The sequence below is a fragment of the Mesocricetus auratus genome, unplaced genomic scaffold (assembly GCF_017639785.1).
Source record: "Mesocricetus auratus isolate SY011 unplaced genomic scaffold, BCM_Maur_2.0 Super-Scaffold_100676, whole genome shotgun sequence".
Lineage (NCBI taxonomy): Eukaryota > Metazoa > Chordata > Mammalia > Rodentia > Cricetidae > Mesocricetus > Mesocricetus auratus.
The window spans coordinates 175,899,249-175,920,041 of record NW_024429266.1 but is presented as its reverse complement, the minus strand read 5'-3'; the positions used below and the strand labels follow the sequence as shown (position 1 = coordinate 175,920,041).

At 42.5% G+C, this 20,793-nt stretch overlaps 1 protein-coding gene across 4 annotated transcripts in view; it reads left to right on the top strand.

The window, feature by feature from the left end:
- The window catches only part of Raf1 (Raf-1 proto-oncogene, serine/threonine kinase), a 57,968-nt gene that overhangs the window by 21,240 nt on the left and 15,935 nt on the right, over positions 1-20,793 (top strand). For 2 of the 4 annotated variants that reach the window (XM_040737843.1, XM_005066112.4), the window contains exons 2-4: positions 7,820-8,052; positions 18,236-18,348; positions 20,396-20,498. In XM_040737843.1, the coding sequence (XP_040593777.1) occupies positions 7,846-8,052; positions 18,236-18,348; positions 20,396-20,498 (423 nt within the window). In that variant the 5' untranslated portion in view covers positions 7,820-7,845. Of the gene's footprint in view, positions 1-7,819; positions 8,053-18,235; positions 18,349-20,395; positions 20,499-20,793 lie in introns of those variants that run through there. The other 2 variants (XM_040737845.1, XM_040737844.1) reach the window with 1 other exon arrangement.

Below are 20,793 nucleotides of genomic sequence, written 5' to 3'. Positions count from 1 at the left end.
GTTTATTTTATTATTATAAAACTAAAGAACAAGGGGCTGGAGGCATGACTTAGCAGTTGAGAGCACTGGCTACTCTTCCAGAGGACCCAAGTTCAATTCCCAGCACCCACATGGCAGCCTACAACTGTCTGTAACTCCAGTTCCAGGGGATCCTACACTTTCACAGACATACATGCAGGCAAAACATGAAAACATGAATGCACGTGAAATGAAAATAAATTATTTAAAAAATGAGAGAACAAAATATAAATAATAAAAACATGAGGTGAGTCACAAGCTACCGTGGAAAAGTCCCAATGCTGCTGCTTCCTGGCTTGAAAAAACCACTCACCCCTTCGCTCTGGCTCTCCTCTAGGTCTTGTTCATCTCCTATGGCTTCAGTTGGGTGTTATTTTTGCGTGTTTGTGTGGAATGTGTATGGTCTTGCCACTCAAGAGTGATGTCAGATGTTATGCTCACCTTATTTTTTGAGACCAAGTCTTTTGCTGAGCTTAGACCTCATTGATTTGACTGTGCTGGCTGGCCAGAGATCTGCCAGGGAGCTTCAGGGATCTGCCTGTTGGCCATCTCCCCAGTGTTGGGATTGCAAAGAAGTTGCCACACCCAGCTTTTTTGCGTGATGTCAAAAATCCAGACCAACGTCCTCATATTTGAGTGACAGGTGCTTTATCAATTGATGTATCTCCCAGCCTTTCAATTAATAAATTAATAAAATTCACAGACTTTCATTATTTTGGATTAGCTTCTTTTACCAGACCACAGAATACTGAACAACTCATGCCAGATGCTACTTAATCTACTGCCATCCTTAATGGGCCAGATAAAAGACAAACACAGCAGCCAGTCAAAGGGGCTGGTTTAACTGAGCCAGAAGATGACTGCTCTGTGGTTTTTTTTTTTTTTTTTTTTTTTTTTTGGGAGATAGGCTCTCTAGGCCCTGACTGTCTTGCAGTTCCCTCTGTAAATTAGGGTGCTTGAACTCACAGAGATCTGCCTGCTTCTGCCTCACAAGTGCTGGGATTAAAGGTATGTACCACCATGTCTGTCTGTGTTAATTACTCTTATAAAGAAAATAAACTCAGTCTGTCCACTTTTTTTTCTATTCTTTTCTTAGGTTTGTTCTCTCTCTCTCTCTCTCTCTCCCCCTCCCTCCCCCTCCCTCTCTCTCCCCCTCCCTCTCTCTCCCCCTCCCTCCCTCCCCCTCCATTCCCCCTCCCTCTCTTCCTCCCTCTCTCCCTCCCTCCCTCCCTCTCTCTCTCTCTCTCTCTCTCTCTCTCTCTCTCTCTCTCTCTCTCTCTCTCTCTCTCTCTCTCTCTCTCTCTCGTGTGTGTGTGTGTGTGTGTGTGTGTGTGTGTGTGTGTGTGTGTGTGTGTGTGTTCGTTCAGTTGTCCTGGAACTGAGTTACAGACAGTTGTGAGCTGTCTGACAAAGGCTGGAATTGAACTTGGTTCCTTTGGAAGAAACGGGATCTAACTCCTTAGCCATTGTTCCAGTTCTCCCTTCAGTGAATTGTAAATGTTTTTATCACTCCAAAAGTAAAAATAACATTAGGCAATCACTAATCTGCCTTTTACTTTTGGTAGTTTCTATTCCCTCCCTCCCTCCCTCCCTCCCTCCCTCCCTCCCTCCCTCCCTCCCTCCCTCCCTCCCTCTGTGCTTTGTGTATTTGGCTATGAACTGAAGCATAGGTTCTGAGCAGACACTTTTGGACTTTCTAGCCTCCAAACCATGAGCCAAAATAAACTTCTTTACAAATTACTTCTCAGATGCTCTGTTGTAAGAACAGAAAATGACTGACACTCTTGTCCTCGGTTTTGCTTCTCCCAGTGTCAGTTACCTTTGTTAGGTGTGGTCTTAAAATATTAGCTGGGTAGTCAGAAGTTAACAATTCTTGAGTTTTAAATTGTATGCCATTTGGAGTAACATGGTGAAACCTCAAACCATCATTTCCTGTCCTGGCTGAGACATGAATCATCTCCTTGTCTGGCATACCTGAGCTCCATATGCTACCCATCAGTCAGGTAGCTGTCTTATTGTCAGACCCCCTGTATGCTATTACAGGCTGGCACTCACATTGACCTTATTTTAGTTAAGAATGTCCCATTTTCAAGAGGATATGCTGATGAGAAGCTATAAGAGACCAAAGAAAAGGAAAAGGAGTGTGCAAGTTGAAGGAGAATGCTATTTGAACTGTGAAGGAGTAAGAGATCCATGCTAGTGTATCCTTGTGCCTCACAGATGTGGCCATCCTGCTTGACAAGCTGCCTGTGGGGTAGTTGACCAGAGCTCATTAATACTAGACATGGGTTCTGTCATCCACTGGGGGTCTTGGACTATGCACCCGCAAGAGAAGAGGCCCTTGTCTAGCATTTAATTGTTTTTAAATTTTTGTTTCTTTTTAAAAAATACTTTTTATTTAATCTTTTGTATTTTTGTTTTGTTTTTTTGAGACAAGGTTTCTCTTGTATAACAGTTCTGGATGTCCTTGAACTTGCTTTGTAGACCAGACTGACTTCAAACTCAAACAGACCACCTGGTTCTGTCTCCCAAGTCAAGTGCTGGAGTAAAGGCATTCACCACCACCACCCAGCTATTTATTTTATTTTTGATGGTATCATATGTGTGTATATTTGGATTCTACTCTCCAACTCTTCATTACATTTTATAAACAAGTTCAACCAGTCTCTTCTCTATTTGTTATTTAATGGACATTTGGGCTATTTCCCCTTTTGGTTGTTTTTAGGAATAATGCTGCAATGAACATTCTAATGTTCTAAGGTTATTAAAACCACATGGGCTAGTTTCAGCACTTGTTCTTGCAGAGGACCTGACTGAGTTCAGTTCCTAGCACCCACAATGGTTGCCATCTCCAGGGGATCTAATGCTTCTGGCCTCCACAGACACCTGTGCTCAGATACATATACCTTGCCCTCCATACACAAAATAAAAATAATAAAAAAAATTTAAAAATCACTTGGAAGTCCCATAATTTTAGTTGATTAAAAAATTGCTCTGAACAGACTTTTGGGAGGTAAAAGAATAATCTTAGTAGGTTTTTATGTTGTATATTGATTTGTTTATTTTTTAAATAGAAACTTCCAGATTCCTTGAGACTCCATTCTAGTAGTAGGACTTGATACAGTGCTGCCCATCTTTACTGTCACAGTGAAGCCATGGAGGTACAGGAGATGGATAGGTCTCCCAGGAACTTCAGACTTAAGTACCAGTAACTTTACTAATGTTCCAATTGTAATGATCAGCATGCCTTTTTAAAATGACATAATAGGTTCAGTTAACTGTAATTTTAAAAAATTGTGGCAAAGTATATGTAGGATAAAGTTTGCTGGGTGTGGTGGTGCATACCTTTAATCCCAACACTTGGGAGTCAGAGGCAGGCAGCCAGTATAGTTTCCTACTTTGCAACTTCCAGATCAGCTAGGATTACATAGTGATCTCTCTCCCTCTTTTCTCTTCACTCCCTCCCTACCTCTTTCCCTCCCTTTCTCCTCCCCCTTTCTCTTTCTCTCTCCTCCTCTTTTCTCTCCCTCCCTCCCTCCCTCCCTCCCTCCCTCCCTCCCTCCCTCCCTCCCTCCCTCCCTCCCTCCCTTTCTCCTCCCCTTTCTCTCTTTCTCTCTCTTTCCAGACACAATTTCTCTATGTAACATCTCTAGCAGTCCTGGAACTTACTTTGTAGACTAGGCTGGCCTTGAACTCACAGAGACCCATCTGCCTCCCGAGTGCTGGGATTAAAGGTGTGCGCCATCACTCCTTGGCAACCTTGTCTTTAAAAAAAAAAAAAAGGACTGTAGAGATGGATCAGCAGTTAAGAACACAGGGTCCTTTTCTAGAGGACCTGGACTTGGTTCCCAGAACTCATACTGGGTGACTTAAAACTGCCTATAACTGTAGTTCGAGGGGATCCCTCTTGTGCCCTCCACAGGCACCAGGCATGCACATGTTGTAGGCATACACATAAATAAGAAAATTAAAGATAAATATAGAGATAAAATACAAAGTTAATCACTTTTAAGTATTTATTATTTTATAAGTATGCATGTTTATGTCTGTGTACCACATGAATACAAGTGCTTTCAGGCCAGAAGAGAACTTTGGGTCCCCCTAGAATTGGAGTTATAGGTGGTTCAAGGTCATCTGTGTTACACTGAAAGTTCCAGGCTAGTCTAGGCCTGAGTCAAAAAACAACAAACTAACGGGGCATTGGTGGTACACACCTTTAATCCCAGCACTCAGGAGGCAGAGACAGGCGGATCTCTGTGAGTTCGAGACCAGCCTGGACTACAACAGGTAGGTACAGGACAGCCTCCAAAGTCACAGAGAAACCCTGTCTCAAAAAAAAAAAAAAAAAAAAGAAATTATTTTGATTTGATTTCTTTGGGTCATTTGTGTTTCCATGTGAATTTTAGAATCAACTTGTCCTTTTCTACAAAGAATTGACCTGAGAGTGTGTTCTGGTCCTTTGATTTGGGGATGGGGGGGCTTGTTGTTGTTGTTTTTTTGTCATCTTGACAAAAGCCAGAGTAATCTCTGAAGAGGAGGCCACAATAGATAAAATGTTTCCATAAGACTGGCCTGTACACTTGCTTTTGTTCTGTCCTGACTTTCTGGATAATGGAATACAAGCTGTAAAATGAAATAAACTCTTTTCCTCCCCAGTTTGTTTTTGGTCATGATGTTTTATCACAGCAATTGAAACCGTTAATAAATGAATGTAATAGGGATTAGTTGAGTGTGAAAAGTATGACCTCTTTAACATAAGACCTGTATGTTGCTTTTGATATGCATGGCACAGCATGCTCATGAGTTTGTCTGTTTACAGTTTTTTTTTTAAGATTTATTTATTTATTATGTAACACAGTGTTCTGCCTGCATGTATTCCTGCAGGTCAGAAGAGGGCACCAGATCTCATTACAGATGGTTGTGAGCCATCATGTGGGTGCTGGGAATTGAACTCAGGACCTCTGGAAGAGCAGCCAGTGCTCTTAATCTCTGAGCCATCTCTCCAGCCCTGTTTCCAGTTTTATGAACCTAATACCCAATGTCTCAATTTCAGATCAAGTTCCAGCTTGGAGCCTTGCTCTGTTTTGTCAGTGTTGGGGCTAGAGGGTGAGGGAAATTGCTGATAAATGATCGTGACTTTTTCTGGAGAGGAGTGTAGGCTGTGATCACTCAGGTGGGAAGTGGAGGCCAGAAAGCTTCAATTTGAGGCTATACAGTGAAGTGTCCTGTCTGAAAAAAGGCGGGGTAGGGGGGTGGCTATGTAACTCTTGAAATGACCCTTGGTGTCTGCTTTGTAAACCAGAAGTGATGTGTGTCCTGTGTTTTGTGAAGTTCTGCCCTGTTGGATTATATAGCTTATGTTCAGCCACCAGGAAGATCTCAGAATCCAGCACAGGCTTTACTGCTTCTTCCATAAAGAAAACAGTAAGGTTAAGGGGCTGTAACCTGAAGTGCCTAGAAAACAAAAGCAAAACAAAAAGCATACCTGTGTGGAAGATTCTAGAAGGCTGAATTAGAACTTGTTTAATGTGGAGAGTTAGAATGTGGCAGATCCTAGCAGGTTATCTTGAGCTATCTTCAGTCCCCTTAATAGCCATGCATTGCCCACACAGTGTATTTGGCCAGTTTTGGTATCAGACAAAACCTCTGAACTGTCCTCTGAACAGACCACTAAGTGTAGCTTGGGTGACATCTGGAGCCTGTAGCAGAGCTCCCCCTCTCCTTGTATCCCTGTGCCATGCCCCCGTCAGTGTACTCGGTGAGTGCTTTGACACATGACTTCTTTCTCCTGAAGCCACTTCCATGGTGAGGCGAGTCAGTTTGGACTGATGCCATATTCATTCTTGGCTCAGAATAAATTCCCTTTCATTCATTTTGAGGAGATCTGTATTTGCGTCAGCAGGACTGACCATAGGTGCACGGAAACTTAAAATATGGGTTATTTGCTCCTTTTCTTTTTCCCTAGAAGACATGAAAAACAAAAAAACAAAAAACCCAAACTCTTGTGTAGGTAAGCGTTGCTAGTGGTAGTTGGATGTGTATAGACTCAGGTTGTTAGGGGTTCCTATGACTGGCATGCATGTGTCACCCAGGAATTCCCCTCCCCTGGCCTACTGGGGATTTCCTTTGTTTCTTTCCTGTATTTGATATTCTGTTGTTTCCTGTGCTTCAAGTGATTTGACTTAATGTGAATATGAATAATGAGGCCCTTCAGAAAGGAAAAGTTAAACATGAATGCTAGAAAAAGCTCTCTTAGCTGCTGCTGGTGGCAACCTTTAATCTCAGCATTCGGGAGACAGAGGCTGGTAGATCTCTGAGTTTGAGCTTTACTGAACTTTGTGATAGATGGGGAACCTCAGCATGATCTTTGAATCTGGTTGCTGAGCTGAGGAGGAGGCTGCTGGTTTTACAGTCAGGCATTGGGTTAATGTCCCTTTCAGAGTGACCTTAATGGCCCACTGTCTGTATTTGTACAGTCTAGAGACCTGTTAGTGTACCATCCCCAAGAGTCTAGGCCCGAGTCTTGGGCCTGCTGAATTAGGACCTGATCTGTCCTTGTAATCCATGTTGGTCTAGAATCAGGGCTCTACGTGCCTCTTCTTATTGCAGGACTTTTTTGTTTTGAGACAGGGTCTCTTGCTCTTAGCTCAGGCTGGCCTTGAACCCTCCATCTTCCTGCTTTGTCTCTGGAGAACTGGGCATATACCACCTGACCTAATGTGGCCTTTTTTCTCTTTTTCTTTTTCTGGCATTCATTCATTCTAGCAGATCTCATGTAGCACAGGCATCCTTGAATTCCCTATGTAGCTGAGGATGCTTTGATCTTTCTGCCTCTACCTTCCAAGGATTGAATTACAGGCTTGTGTTACCATGCTCTGCTCTGAACAAGGTATCTTTTTCTTTTTCTTTTCTTTTTTTTCTTTTTTTCTTTTTTTTTTTGGTTTTTCGAGACAGGGTTTCTCTGTGGCTTTGGAGGCTGTCCTGGAACTCACTTGGTAGTCCAGGCTGGTCTCGAACTCACAGGGATCCGCCTGCCTCTGCCTCCCGAGTGCTGGGATTAAAGGCGTGCGCCACCAACGCCAGGCTGAACAAGGTATCTTATTAGCTGGGTTTCAAAGATTCTTTGGGGATTTAGGTTTTTGAGTGAGTTTGCTCTTTCTTTGATTTTTTTTTAATGCACACTTTTTTTTTGTCTGCACATATACATCTATACCACATGTGTGCTTGATACCTCTGAGGCCAGAAGAGGGAATGGACCGACCCCCTGGAACTAGGGTTGCATGTGGTTATGAGTCCCCATATGGGTGTCTAGGAACAGAATCTGGGTCCTCTGCAAAGAGCAGCAAATACTCTCCATTGAGCTATTTCTAGTTCTGTTTTAAAAGGCATGTCCAAGCATGAAGTAGTCACAATTTCATTTGATACTAGAAAGTAGACCTGATAACGGGAGCCTTAGGAAGGTTAAGCACTGGGATGGGGCCTGGTGGTAGAGTGCTTTCCTAATGTGCTGGGAGCCCTGGGTCCAGAGGGAGCTGGGTGGGTAGGTGGAAGGAAAGAAAGAATACCAACACGTACTAGTTAGTATTGGTTACCTTTATCAGTCTGTGTCTTTATCCTATGTATACGCCATAAGCATTGCTACTGCTAAGGAAGGTAAAGTAGCACAACCTTCACTTTCTGGATTGACTTGCTCACAGATTATGAAAATCCATATACCACTCACTGTTTTTACAACTTTTATTTATGTTGTGTTCCTGGGTTAAGTACTTTTCTTCTACAATTGTAATTATTTGTCTTTCAGCTATAAGTATTGTTTAAACTGCATCAATGGAGCACATACAGGGAGCTTGGAAGTCGATCAGCAATGGTTTTGGACTCAAAGATGCGGTGTTTGATGGGTCCAGCTGCATCTCCCCAACAATTGTTCAGCAGTTTGGCTATCAGCGCCGGGCCTCAGATGATGGCAAACTCACAGATCCTTCTAAGACAAGCAACACTATCCGAGTTTTCTTGCCGAATAAGCAAAGGACCGTGGTATGTGACCCTAGAAAACGTAGCTCTCCTGCCTGTGGCTTGTCACTTGGTCTCTATTATTTTTCTCTCAAGTGCAGAGATTTATTTTATGAAATCACTGTTCTGCTCACACTTTCTAGTCTGACCTAATGTTGCCCATAAAGGCTTTTTTTCTGCATCCTTATTTTGGGGAAAGGAAGAAGGGATATTTCTGATACGTTTCTCTTTTTTTTTTTAAAGACATTTTAAAAATTACATTTTCTTAATTTTGTATATGTTCATATGTGTCAGTTTGCATGTTCCTGCTACAGTATGATTCCCAGTGGTCTGGGAATAACTTGCATGAACTGATTCTCTTTTTCCATCACATGGATCCTGTGGATTGAATTCAGGTTTGTCAGACTTGGTGACAGTGTCTGGATCCACTGAGCCATCTTGCTCCTACTGAGCCATCTTGCTGGTTCTTAGTCTTTTCTTTTCTTTTTTAATTCTTTTTTATCTCTTTTTAAATTTTTTTCATTTAAATTAGAAACAAGCTTGCTTCACATGTCAGTCCCAGCTCCCTCTTCCTCCCCTGCCCCCTTCAACCCTCCCCCAGTCCTCCACCCAATTCCCCACTCCACTCTCCAAGGAGGGTGAGGCCCTTCATGGGGGAATCTCCAAAGTCTGTCTTATTATCCGGGGCAGGGACTAGGCCCTCCCCCATGTGTCCAGGCTGAGACAGCATCCCTCCAAGTGGAGTGGGCTCCAAAGTCCATCTGGATGCCAGGGATAAATGCTGATCTATTGCCTGAGGCCCCAAAGACTTAGTCTTTTCTTTAAGAATTTTTTTCCAGCCGGGCGTTGGTGGCTGACGCCTTTAATCCCAGCACTCGGGAGGCAGAGGCAGGCAGATCTCTGTGAGTTCGAGGCCGGGCTGGTCCAACTGCTTCCAAAACAATACAGAGAAACCCTGTCTCATAAAACCAAAAAGAAAAAATGAAAAAAAATCTGTTTGGCTGAAACAGAAAAGTAAACTTATACTGATTTTTGTCTGGGATATTGGCACAACCTGAATTTAAAACCTGTCTGGTATATTCCCTATTTCCTACTCCATTGTTCGGGAGCACAGTGCACGGTATCTGTTCCTTGAGGCTCTGAGGTTGGGAAGCCAGCCAGAACTTTCTTGGTTTCCTTCTAACAGTCCCCTCTCTGGTTTTGCTAGTAAATTCCTTCATCCTTATTTATTTTATGTGAGTGTTTTTACCTGAGTGTGTATGTCAGTGTGCCATGTGTGTACAGTGTCAAAAGAGGAAAATGAGTTCTCTAGATCTGGAGTTTGGAGTTGTAGCTAGTTGTGAGCTGCTGTGTAGGTGCTGGAAGCTCAGCCTGGGTCTTCTGCAAGAGCAGCAAGTGCTCTTAACCACTGCACCACCTCTCTAGCATTTCATACTTCTTCTTTGAGTCAAAGGAACCTTCCATTTGTGATATTGGTTCTTAAGTGCCCCCCTTTTCTTTCTTTTTTTTATTATATGTATTTATTATGTATGCAGTGTTCTTCCTGCATGTATGGCTGCAGACCAGAAGAGGGCACCAGGTCTCATTATAGATGGTTGTGAGCCACCATGTGGGTGCTGGGAATTGAACTCAGGGCCTCTGGAAGAACAGTCAGTGCTCTTAACCACTGAGCCATCTCTCCAGTCCTTTTCCCCTTTTTCAAATTGCCAACAAGACTTATAGGACAACTAAAATATTACTTTGTTTCCTCCCCTAAAAACACAAAATTTCAGTATCACTGTCAGCCTGGTAGCTATTACTTTGGTTCTTGGGAGGCTAAGGTAGGATGATCTTAAGCTTAAGACTTATCTGGATTACTGAGTATTTTCAGGATTAACATGGGCAACTTAATGATTTTCAAAATAAACAAGTTAAAAAAAAGAAAAAAGAAAAAAAGAGGGTTACTGAGTAGCTGCCCTAAGATTAGGGACAAAGTATTGGTGCTGGTTGGTGGTGCTGGCTGGGTTTCTCTGTCCAGGTGGTTATAGAACCCAAGACTCCTTCTCCCTTTTCTTTTCTGCTCTGCACTCCAGACTCACAGATGAGTGTTTCAGGATTTGTAGTGCGGGTATTACACAGACCTTCTAGCTTGTACTGCCTTCCTTGGACCCAGAACCTTGAATTGAAGTTTACTCTTGTCTAGGACCGGGCCATGTTGACTAGGTCACATGGAACCTCCTGCTTCCCTCCGCCTGTGATAACCTGGGAATGTGGCCTTTGTTCTCCTGGTTGAAGGCACCGTTTCTCTCTCCCATGTTGCACTGTCTATAGTACAATATTCCAACTCTCCTAATAATGCTTTCCCTCTTTAGGGCTTATGGTGGCTGGCTGTGGCTGTGAGCTCATAACTGATAAAATTCTTCTGAACACATCAGCTCTGCTAACTCTATATGTGACATTTCTGCCACCCTTTAGTAATTTCTGATAGCCAGCAACTCTTTTTTTTTTTAAGGGAAAAAAAATCTTCCTAGGTAGTATAGCTTTACATGAGAAAGGTCTTATTTTTCAAATTATTATTAGCATCCTGACCAGAGTTTCCCCTCCCTCCCCTCCTCCCAGTCCCTCCCCATGAGCTCCCCTCTGCCCTTGAGGCGCCCGCCCCCCACTCTAGCCCCCCCAGCATCCACTCTTCCTCGGTTTCTATTCAGAAAAGGGCAGGCCTCCCATGGATGTCAACCAAACATGGTTCATCAAAGTTGCAGTAATACTAAGAACCTCCCCTCATATTAAGGCCAGGCAAAGCGACCTACTGTGAAGAACAGGTTTCCAAAGGCTAGCTGAACAGTCAAGAGACAGCACAGCCCCTGCTCCCACCGTTAGGTGTCCCATGAGAAGGCCAAGCTGTACAACTGTAACGAACACTCAGAGGATCTAGGTCAGACCCATACAGGCTCCCTGATTGTTGAGCCCCTATGGGCCCAGGTTAGTTGGTTCTGTGAGTTTTCTTGTGTCCTTGACCCTTCTGGCTCCTGCAATCTTTCCTCCTCCTTTTCCTCAGGAGTCCCTGAGCTCTGCCTAATGTTTGGCTGTGGGTCTTTGTATCTGTTTTTATCAGTTGCTGATGGAAAGCCTCTCTGATGACACTAGTCTATGAGTATAGAAGAATAACATTAGGCATGACTAAATCCACACCCCCCCTTGTGTTTGATTCTATCCTAGGTCTCTGGGCTGTCCAAATTCTGGGTCCTGGCACTTTAGGCAGTGTTAGAGGTGGGCTCCCTCTCGTGGCATGGGTCTCAGGCTAGATCAGTCATTCTACAATTTCTTTCCCTCCCTCCCTCCCTCCCTCCCTCCCTCCCTCCCTCCCTCCCTCCCTCCCTCCCTCCCTTTGTTTTTTTGAGATCAGGTTTGTCTGTAGCTTTGGAGCCTGCCCTGAACTTGTTCTGTAGATAGACCAGGCTAGCCTCAAACTCACAGAGATCTACCTGCCTCTGCCTCTGCCTCTCAAGTGCTGGGATTAAAGGTCTGTGCCACCACCACCGGTGTTTTTTTTTTTTATTATTTCTAATTATGTGTGTATGTGTGGGTACATGTACATAAAAGCAAGTCACTGTGACAAAAGCTAAAGGTGTCATATCCTCTGGAGCAGAAGGCTGTGTGCTGTTTGACTGGAGTGCTGCTAATTGAACCCCACAGTCCTCTTAACTCTGGAGCCATCTTTCCAGTCTCAATGGCTATTAATTTTTATCATCTACAAGTATTAAATCGATGATTCTAAATCAGTTTTCAGCAACATAAAGAACACCTCCATTATTCAGGATATGCTAGTTCCAGGACAGCCTCCAAAGCTACACAGGGAAACCCTGTCTTGAAAAAAACAAAACAAACAAAACAAAAAAACAAAAGAGAAACAATAAAAACCTTTTAACAAGAGAAGCCAACAGCAGTTTACTGCATACCTGTTGGTACTTCAATAGTTTAAGTTGCTTCTTAAATGTGACTGCTCTTTTTTCCTCTTTTCCAGCTTTAAAACAATTTTTAACCTTGTTTTTATTGAAATATACATTTTTTCCCTACTCTCCTTTTTTCCTCCCCTCTTCCACCCTCCCCCATACTCCTAACACTTCTAATTTACGCAGGAGATCTTGCCTTTTTCCCCCATTCCAAGGTGGATCAATGTATGTCTCTCTTAGGGTCCTCTCTGTTACTTAGGTTCTCTAGGATTGTGGACTGTATTCTGGTTATCCTTTGTTTTATGTCTAATATCCACTTATGAGATAGTACATATTATTTGTATTTCTGGGTTTGGGTTACCTCACTCAGGATTCTGTTTGTTTGTTTGTTTGTTTTTTTCTGGTTCTGTCCATTTGCCTGCAGATTTCAAGATGAAATGTAACTGCTCTTACTTTACTACTTCCCTGTTTAAGACTGGTTAGAAAACGTGGAGAAAAGACATTATACACCCCTTTATCCAGTAAAATGCAGTTCAAAGCTGTTATAGTCAAAGGCTTTATTGTACTTACACACCAGTACTCTATATACATGTTGCCTTCAAGTAAGAAATGTTGCAGCCCAGGAGTCCAGCTCCCAGGACTGCACCCAGGATATCAAAAGAAAGAAAGCCTTCTCAGATCAGCAAGAAACTTGGAAAATACTTCTTCTCTATCTTTGGGCTAGACTTTTCTATCTGAGGTAAATAAGGAAACATGTGCTTTCCTGATGGTAACCTTCTCTTTTGCTCCTTCTATAATAATCTTTCTTGACAATCTCTTTATATATAGCTACATAACGCTTCTCTCTCCATCTCTCCTACTTCTCTCTGCACATTCAGCTACATCTCCCTTTCAGCATACACACACATCTCTCACATTTCTCCCCCTAACTCCTACATCTCATAGCCAAAACCTCTTGACAAATATGAATCCCATCTTCAGGGCCATGCAGCTTTTCTTGAATAAACAATAAGAAACAAAGCCATACTGATTACACAGTTTCTCTCAGGCTAGGGAGATTGAGCTGACTAGGCAGTGAGTAAAGAAAGCACGTAGCTCTGAGTGGTCAGGGTTCCCAGACAGAAAGTGACATTGAAATTCAGGACTTGCCGGGCGTTGGTGGCGCACACCTTTAATCCCAGCACTTGGGAGGCAGAGGCAGGCGGTTCTTTGTGAATTCGAGACCAGCCTGGACTACCAAGCAAGTTCCAGGACAGCTTCCAAAGCCACAGAGAAACGAAAAAACCAAAAAAAAAAAAAGAAATTCAGGACTTAAATAATAAACAGTTAGTTGGCTGAACCTGGAGGTTGGGAGTACGTGCATAAAGTCCTTTGCTGAGAAAGTTATGTTTACTAAAGTTGCTTCAAGTTCTGACTTTGAATCAGCAATAAACACCTGGGAAATTGACCTCATGTATTCATCTCCAGGGGCAATTAGTTTTAAGTAAAGTTAGCTGTCTTTGTAACTGAGAATACTATTACTTTGTTGTTATCAGTCTAAGTAATGAAAAATGTCCTACTATTATTTCTGTTCATCAGAATTATACAGATTAAGCAGAAGTCATCTTCCTGACTATCCACAGCTATATGTATGTTCAGTAGATGGAATATTTTCACCAGATAAATATACAGGCCGTGGGGAGAATACCCATAGCTGTTTTTAGTGGCACATGAGAAAAATTACAGAGACAAATAGTCATTCACTGTCAGTGACTCCACAGTCTTTGCCAAGTGGGACTTCCCATCAGAGAATCATTCATTTAGTAGGTTGGTCTGTTGAATACTAGCTGTCATCTGCTTTCAGTGGCCTCCGGCAGGTGCATTTTCCAGCTTGTTGTAATACATCCCCACCAAACACACCACCAATGGATAACCCACTTATGATCTTGACTTGCCACCACATCCAAGAGGTAGGTGGCTTTTCGGCATCATTTCCCTAAAAATCAAGAACTTGTGGTTAGTGAGATGTTTCAGTGTGTAAAGGCATTGTTGTCAAGGCTGATATCCTGAATTCAATCTCTTAAACCCACATGGTAGATGCATGCATACCGTGCACACACACACACACACACACACACACACACACACACGCACACGCACACACACACACACACACACACACACACACCCCTCAACACACCATGGTATATAAGGGTTGAGCCATTCCCTAACATACATAAAGCACAAGGTTTAATTCTCAGTACCACTAAAACTATTAGAACCAAATCAAACAGTAACAACAGCCTTATATATTTATTTGAAGCAATGGTCTTTATGTTAAGTGATTTTTTTTTTTAAATCTACTCTTTCTCATTCCTTCTAATAGGAACTGTGGATGTCATGGGGGCCTGAAGACTAGCTGGCATTTCTGGAAGTTACTCAGACTGTCTCTTCTTTTGTTTGGCTAGAAGGGTAGAAAAATCTAGATAGCACATTGATTGTGTAGTTGGTTTTGTGTGTTTTTGTTGTTGTTTTGTTTGTTTTTACTTTTTTATTTATGTTTTTACTCTTTGTGGGCCTGCTACCCAGTTCCCAAATAAATACTTGGAGACTTATTCTTACTTATGAATGCCCAGCCTTAGCTTGGCTTGTTTCTAGCCAGCTTTTCTAACTTAAATTATCTGGTTTCTCTTCAACATTTTGCCTCTGTGCTTTTTATCTTTCTCTATTCTATGTTTTTCTTTCCTTCTTATGCCATGGCTGGCTGGGTGGCTGGCCCCTGGTGTCCTCCTTTCCTTCCCCCTTTCCTGCTCCTGGCTCTTGTTTCTTCTCATTCTTTTTATTCTCTCTGCCTGCCAGCGCTCTCTCCTGCCCAGCTATTGGCCATTCAGCTCTTGATTGGGTGTTTTAGACAGGAAAAGTAACACAGTTTTACAGAGTTAAGCCAAATGCTACATAAAAGAATGTAACACCTCTTTGCATCATTAAGTAAATATTCAACATCCTTTTTTTTTTAAAAGATTATTTATTATGTATACAGTGTTTTGTCTGCAGGCCAGAAGTGTGTCAGATCTCATTATGGATGGCTGTGAGCCACCATGTGGGTGCTGGGAATTGAACTCAGGCCCTCTGGAAGAATAGCCAGTGCTCTTAACCTCTGAGTCATCTCTCTAGTGCTACCCCCCCCTTTTTTTTCCCCCCAGTCAGGGTTTCTCCGTGCAGTGCTGGCTGTCCTGGAACTCGATTTGTAGATTAGGCTGGCCTTGAACTCAAAAAAAATCTGCCTGCCTGCCAAGTGCTGGGATTAAAGGTGTGTGCCACCACTGCCTGGCAACACATCTTAAACTAATATTCTACAACATGGTTGTTTCCAGCAGTTGGATGTAAACATAAATTCCTCCTTTTTGTTAGTTGCATCATCTAGACAGATTCCGTAGTATTTGAGTCCCTCTGACTTCTCCAGCCTGAGGAGCATGCTTTTTAAGCGTGGCTGGTTCATTAGTGCAGTGGCAGTTAATAGTATTTCTGAGTTTTTCACTCATCTATGTAGTCTCTGACAGCCTTTGTGGGAGCATAGTAGGTGGTTGGGAGTTTTGATATATCCTGCAGCTTATGAAAAGCCTATAGCAGATGTTAGTTTTTACTATTTCTTTGGCAAAAGATGGACCACCTTTCTCAGGGAAACCAATGGTGGAAGGTGTCCTTAGGCAGCCAGCGCTCTCCCCATCCTAGGGTGGCTCCACACTGGGAAGCCAGGATTTCTCTCCATATTACTCAGTGAGACACCAGCTAACTACTCACAGTGTGCATCCATGGGGGTAGGAGAAACAGACTGAGGATGTGTCTGACTGAAATGACTTTAGAGGAATAATCAGTAGTATTTTAATGTTTCTTGTCATTTTGTTTCTAAACATGCATGTCTCTCTGGCTGCTGTCACTGCTTCTCATTGTTACTGTACATGTGAGTGACCAGAGCTGAGAACTGCTGCCCTTATAAACACCTGACAGGCAGGCATAGACATGGGTTCCTGGGCTGTATCCCAGAGTTATAGAAGCAGACTCCTTGGATGTGTTGGTACAGGGGGCTAGCGAGTCTATTTCAGTGTCTACATGTGAGGGTGTTAGTGGAGTAGAGGATAGCTAAGGAGCCATCTAGCTGTCAGAATCTGTGACTTCTAACGTAGATAATAAAATAACCACATATCACTTTACAGCCTTGAAAGACATGCTGACAGCATAGATGCAGGTCATGAGTCAGTCAGTTCTGAGTTCAGCACTCTGCTCTTTTCTCCCGTCATGTCTTTATAGCTCAGGTCTCTAGTGCAGGCATTGTCTGCCTTGTTTTGCTAGACATTAGTAAGATGTTATAAGGATTAGTATCTGTGAATGTAGATACAGTAACAGTTCTGCTGTATTCATCACCTGGTTTACCCTTAGCTGATCATAGCAGTCCTGGTTGTCTGTTTCCACCCACACCTTTTCATTTGTTTTGATACAAATTCCAGATAACATTTGTCTGAACTAGTTTGGTATGTGCAAGAGACTTTCTTAAAACACAGTCTAACTCTCTAGTCCATGCTGAGCTTAAACTCAAAGCAACCATCTGTTTCAGTCTCTTGAATATTGAGAATAGATGCAAGCCACTATGCCAACTATAAAGAACTTAAAGGATGTTAATGGTGTTTATTTTTAAATGGGCAACATGATGTACAAGGACTGGTGACCCATGCCTCTGTCTAGTTCCCCTTAGTATTTCTGTGATAAAGAAGCTTCATTAGCCTGGAGAATCAGTTGGACTCATCCACAGCCAAGGAAGAGCTCTTACAACTTGGAAAAATCTTTTGTTTTCCTCTGACAAAATTGATCCTTTAGGAGAGTCCTCCTTGACCTTTGTCATACCTGATTGTTCTACACCTTCAGACTTTGCTGTAGTTCTCGTTACTAACCTGTCTTTATTCTTCAAAGATTGGTCACTGGCCAGCTAAGTCCCTGTTAGTGGCTAGCAATATCAAAATAAGGCCACATGAAAAACTTAATGAGTTATCATTGCTTGGGTTCCTTCCTTCTTGCTCTTTCGTACTAGCCTTGTCTCCACTTTGTGTCCAGATACTGTGGTCTGTTTTGAGGTCAGACATCTCTGCCTTGCTTCTTAAGAAGCCAAGAAGTGCTGAGATTGCTTCTGACCTGGTTATGCAGTCAGCAAGACTAGGGGGCCTTGCAGGCAGTTCAGAGCTACTTCAAATCATCCTGCTCTCCTTGCTGACTCTGCTGAATCTTCTCACCTTGCTTCATTCATTCACTCACTCACTCATTCATTCATTTTTATTAATTTCCTAGGCTTTGAAGCCAAAATATCTAAACTCTTTAAGGGTTTATTCAGTAATTTGATGCTGGGTAGATACTTTGCATTGCATCTTCAATTAGCAGCCTAGCTTCTGAAGCGTGGATTAGGGCACTGTGTGGGTCACACTCTGCCCAGTCTATCTGGTGCACATTAGTGCCTACCACTGAAGTCAAGCAGGATCTCTGCTCTTGCTCATCCTATTCACGTCACTACTTTGAAATTTGTTAGGAAGATCAACTCGCCATTTGTTGAAAATAGACAAGATTTTATTATAGGCTCATTTCATTTTGTTTCCCTTCTGGTGATGTTCACCCTTATGTGTATACTTGCAAGTACAGGTAATTAGAGATGTACCAAGTATCCCCCCACACATTTAAAATTATTTTTAATATTTAATTACTCTGTGTGTGTGTGTGTGTGTGTGTGTGTACACACATATGTGTTCCATGATGCGGTTGTAGAGGCCAGAGAATGGATAACTTCTGGAAGTCTGTATCTTCTTACACAATATTGGTCCCAGGAATGAAGCTTATGTTGTCAGGCTTGGCAACAAGTATCTTTCCCTGCTGGGTCATCTCAGGGATCCCCAATTACTAACTCTGTTCTTAATAGCAAGACACACATCTTTCCAAATCATACAATATAATAAGCATATATTGGTTTCACCACTAACCCTAACCCTAAAATGGTCTTACTCTTCGTATTGTTCTAATAAAAGTATTTTCCTCTAGTTAACATGTCATAGACTACTGTCTCAGGGGCAATACAGGAGATGTATAATGTGCCCCAGGCTGATGGTCTCTATGCATTTGCTTGCACTTACTGCTGGATACCATTGCAAACAGTATGTCATAAATCTATACCATTTTATAGATGGATGTGTATAATTCATTGCTCATCTTTGCAAGGGGTGCTGTAGCCTGCATTGGTACTAAAGGCTATCTGTTTGCAGGTCAATGTGCGGAATGGAATGAGCTTGCATGACTGCCTTATGAAAGCTCTCAAGGTGAGAGGTCTGCAGCCAGAGTGTTGTGCAGTGTTCAGACTTCTCCAGGAACACAAAGGGTAAGAGTGCACCTTTTAGAATAGTAAGGATTTCCTAGCCTCAAATAATTTGTTATGTCACAAATGCTTTGTATTTGATTCCTAGGGATTAGTATATGTGTATTCTTTTGTTTTTAAAGTATCAATTCAGAAAAATTTGTTTACTGAGAATTTGAAATTATTGCTTGGACATTGTCTTGAAAACTACAATGCACAGGAGATGCTCATAGTGTGTTCAGGGATGGAAGTGGAATTGTTAGAAGGCATGTTTTTGAGTGCAAAAAATGTTCCTGGTGTTTATCATAAGAGTAGGTATTCTGAAAATGTTTGCATTGCTTTTTATAGTTAAGCTGGAGGGATGGCTTATTAAGAGTGCTTGCTGCTCTTGTAGAGAACTCAGGTTCAGTTCCCAGCACTCAGGTGGTTCACAACAGATTGTAGTGCCAGCTCCAGAGGATCTGATGTCCTCTTTTGGTGTCCAAGGGCACCTTCACATACGTGATGTACATATATGCACTCTGAGATACACATTTTTCTTTTTAAAGAATACTATCTTTGGCCGGGTGTTGGTGGCGCACTCCTTTAATCCCAGCACTCGGGAGGCAGAGGCAGGTGTATCTCTGTGAGTTCGAGGCCAGGCTGGACCGACAGCCTCCAAAACAGAGAAACCCTGTCTTGTAAAACCAAAAAAAAAAAGAATACTATCTTTGGCCTGAAGAAATACCCCAGTCAGTATAGTGTTTGCCTTGCCATTTAATTGCTAGAACTGACATAAAACTTTGACTATGGCTGTGCCCTTAGCACCTGGGGGTAGAGGCAGGCAGGTCACTGAAGCTTTCTGACCAGTTTAACCTAATCAGTGAGAAGCTGTCTTAAAAAACAAGGTAGATGGAACTTGAAGGGTAACATTTTCAAGTTCCCACTCACTGCAGTCCTAAAGAGAAGGTCTTGTCATTCGTGCTTTGTCAGACAAACCTAGGGAAACATTGGCCTTTGCCCTCTTTGGGGAGCAATGCATCTGTCACTAACCTGCTGCTTTGTGGTTCTGAGTTCCCTAGCTGGAGAGAACATCTCAGGAGTGTCACACAGAGCTTACCTTCCACCTGTCTTTTCCTCTGCTTTATCCCCATGTTGGTGTCCAAGCTGATCCATAGACTTCCTTTATGACTTGGGGGATTCTGAGACAGGCTTGGTCCACTCTTCTCCAAAGCTGTGTGATTGGGAACTGACCTCAGTTCTCTTCAGAACACACAGCTCCTACTTGTGTTCAGACAGTGGGGCTTCCTTCCTGTCTTCATTAAGAAACAGCAATACTCTAGACAGACACCATCTCCCTTTCTTAAGGAATTATCTTAAGGAATGGATTATTGACTGCTGGGTAACCAAAAGAGTAGTTTGCTAGCCTCTGGCAGGGGATAGAGAATTTTGAATGATGCATATGTGTTACATTCCTCCTTAACTAGGAATGTTCATTCTCCACAAATGGGACAGATTAACGGAACACAATGGTTTTTCCATAAATTACTATGATGTCCTGTCTTGCTTGTTCTGGGCACAAGTTTCAGTCAATTTTAAAGACTGTTTTTGTCTCTTATAGACGTCATTTATTTTATAACCTCTCCAAACACCTTTTGAGTCAGTAACTAATGGAAAGGACATCTCTGAGTTATGTTTATGGACATTTAGATTGAAGTAGCTGTTGAACACTAACCTTGAACATTGTAGTGACTGCACTTTACTTTATGGGATCTTGGGATTTTGGTAGGATTTTAATATTACACAGCCCCCCTAAAGACATAGTTACCCTTGTCATGAGATTGTTTTATTTCATTGTTCAAAGGAAACTTTGTTCTAGGAGTAAAAACTTAGGAGTCCAACAGACTTGGATTCCAACAGGCTTTTTTACTCTGTGAGCAATGACTCTTCAGGGCCCCAGTTGGCTTATTTCTAGGGTGGGACCAGAGCACCTGTTAGGTGTGCTCAGACAGCTTGCAGCAGACAGTAGAACTGCTCTATGTCCTGAGCTTGGACATTGTTCCCTCATAATTATGCTTTGGGTAATTTTTAGTAAGAAAGCACGCTTGGACTGGAACACCGATGCCGCCTCTCTGATTGGAGAAGAACTGCAAGTGGATTTCTTGGATCACGTTCCACTCACAACTCACAACTTTGTAAGTTTCAGTGCCTGGCTTTCTCTGCCATTTTGGGCTCTTTGCTTTGCATGGTTGACCTTTCCGAGAAGTACTAGACTTGTGCATTGTTAGCTGCTTTCACTTCTCCCTATGCAGTCATGGACAGTGGGCACTTTAGAGTCCATTAATAGAGGTCCCTCTAGAAGCCTTCCATTTCTGAATTTGACAGTGTGGGAAGTATGATTCTTCACTGTGAGAATTCTTATGGGGCCAGTGGAGAAAGCACCTTGTTGGTTCTTCCCTTGCATTATTGTAATTTTATACCTGCTTTCTT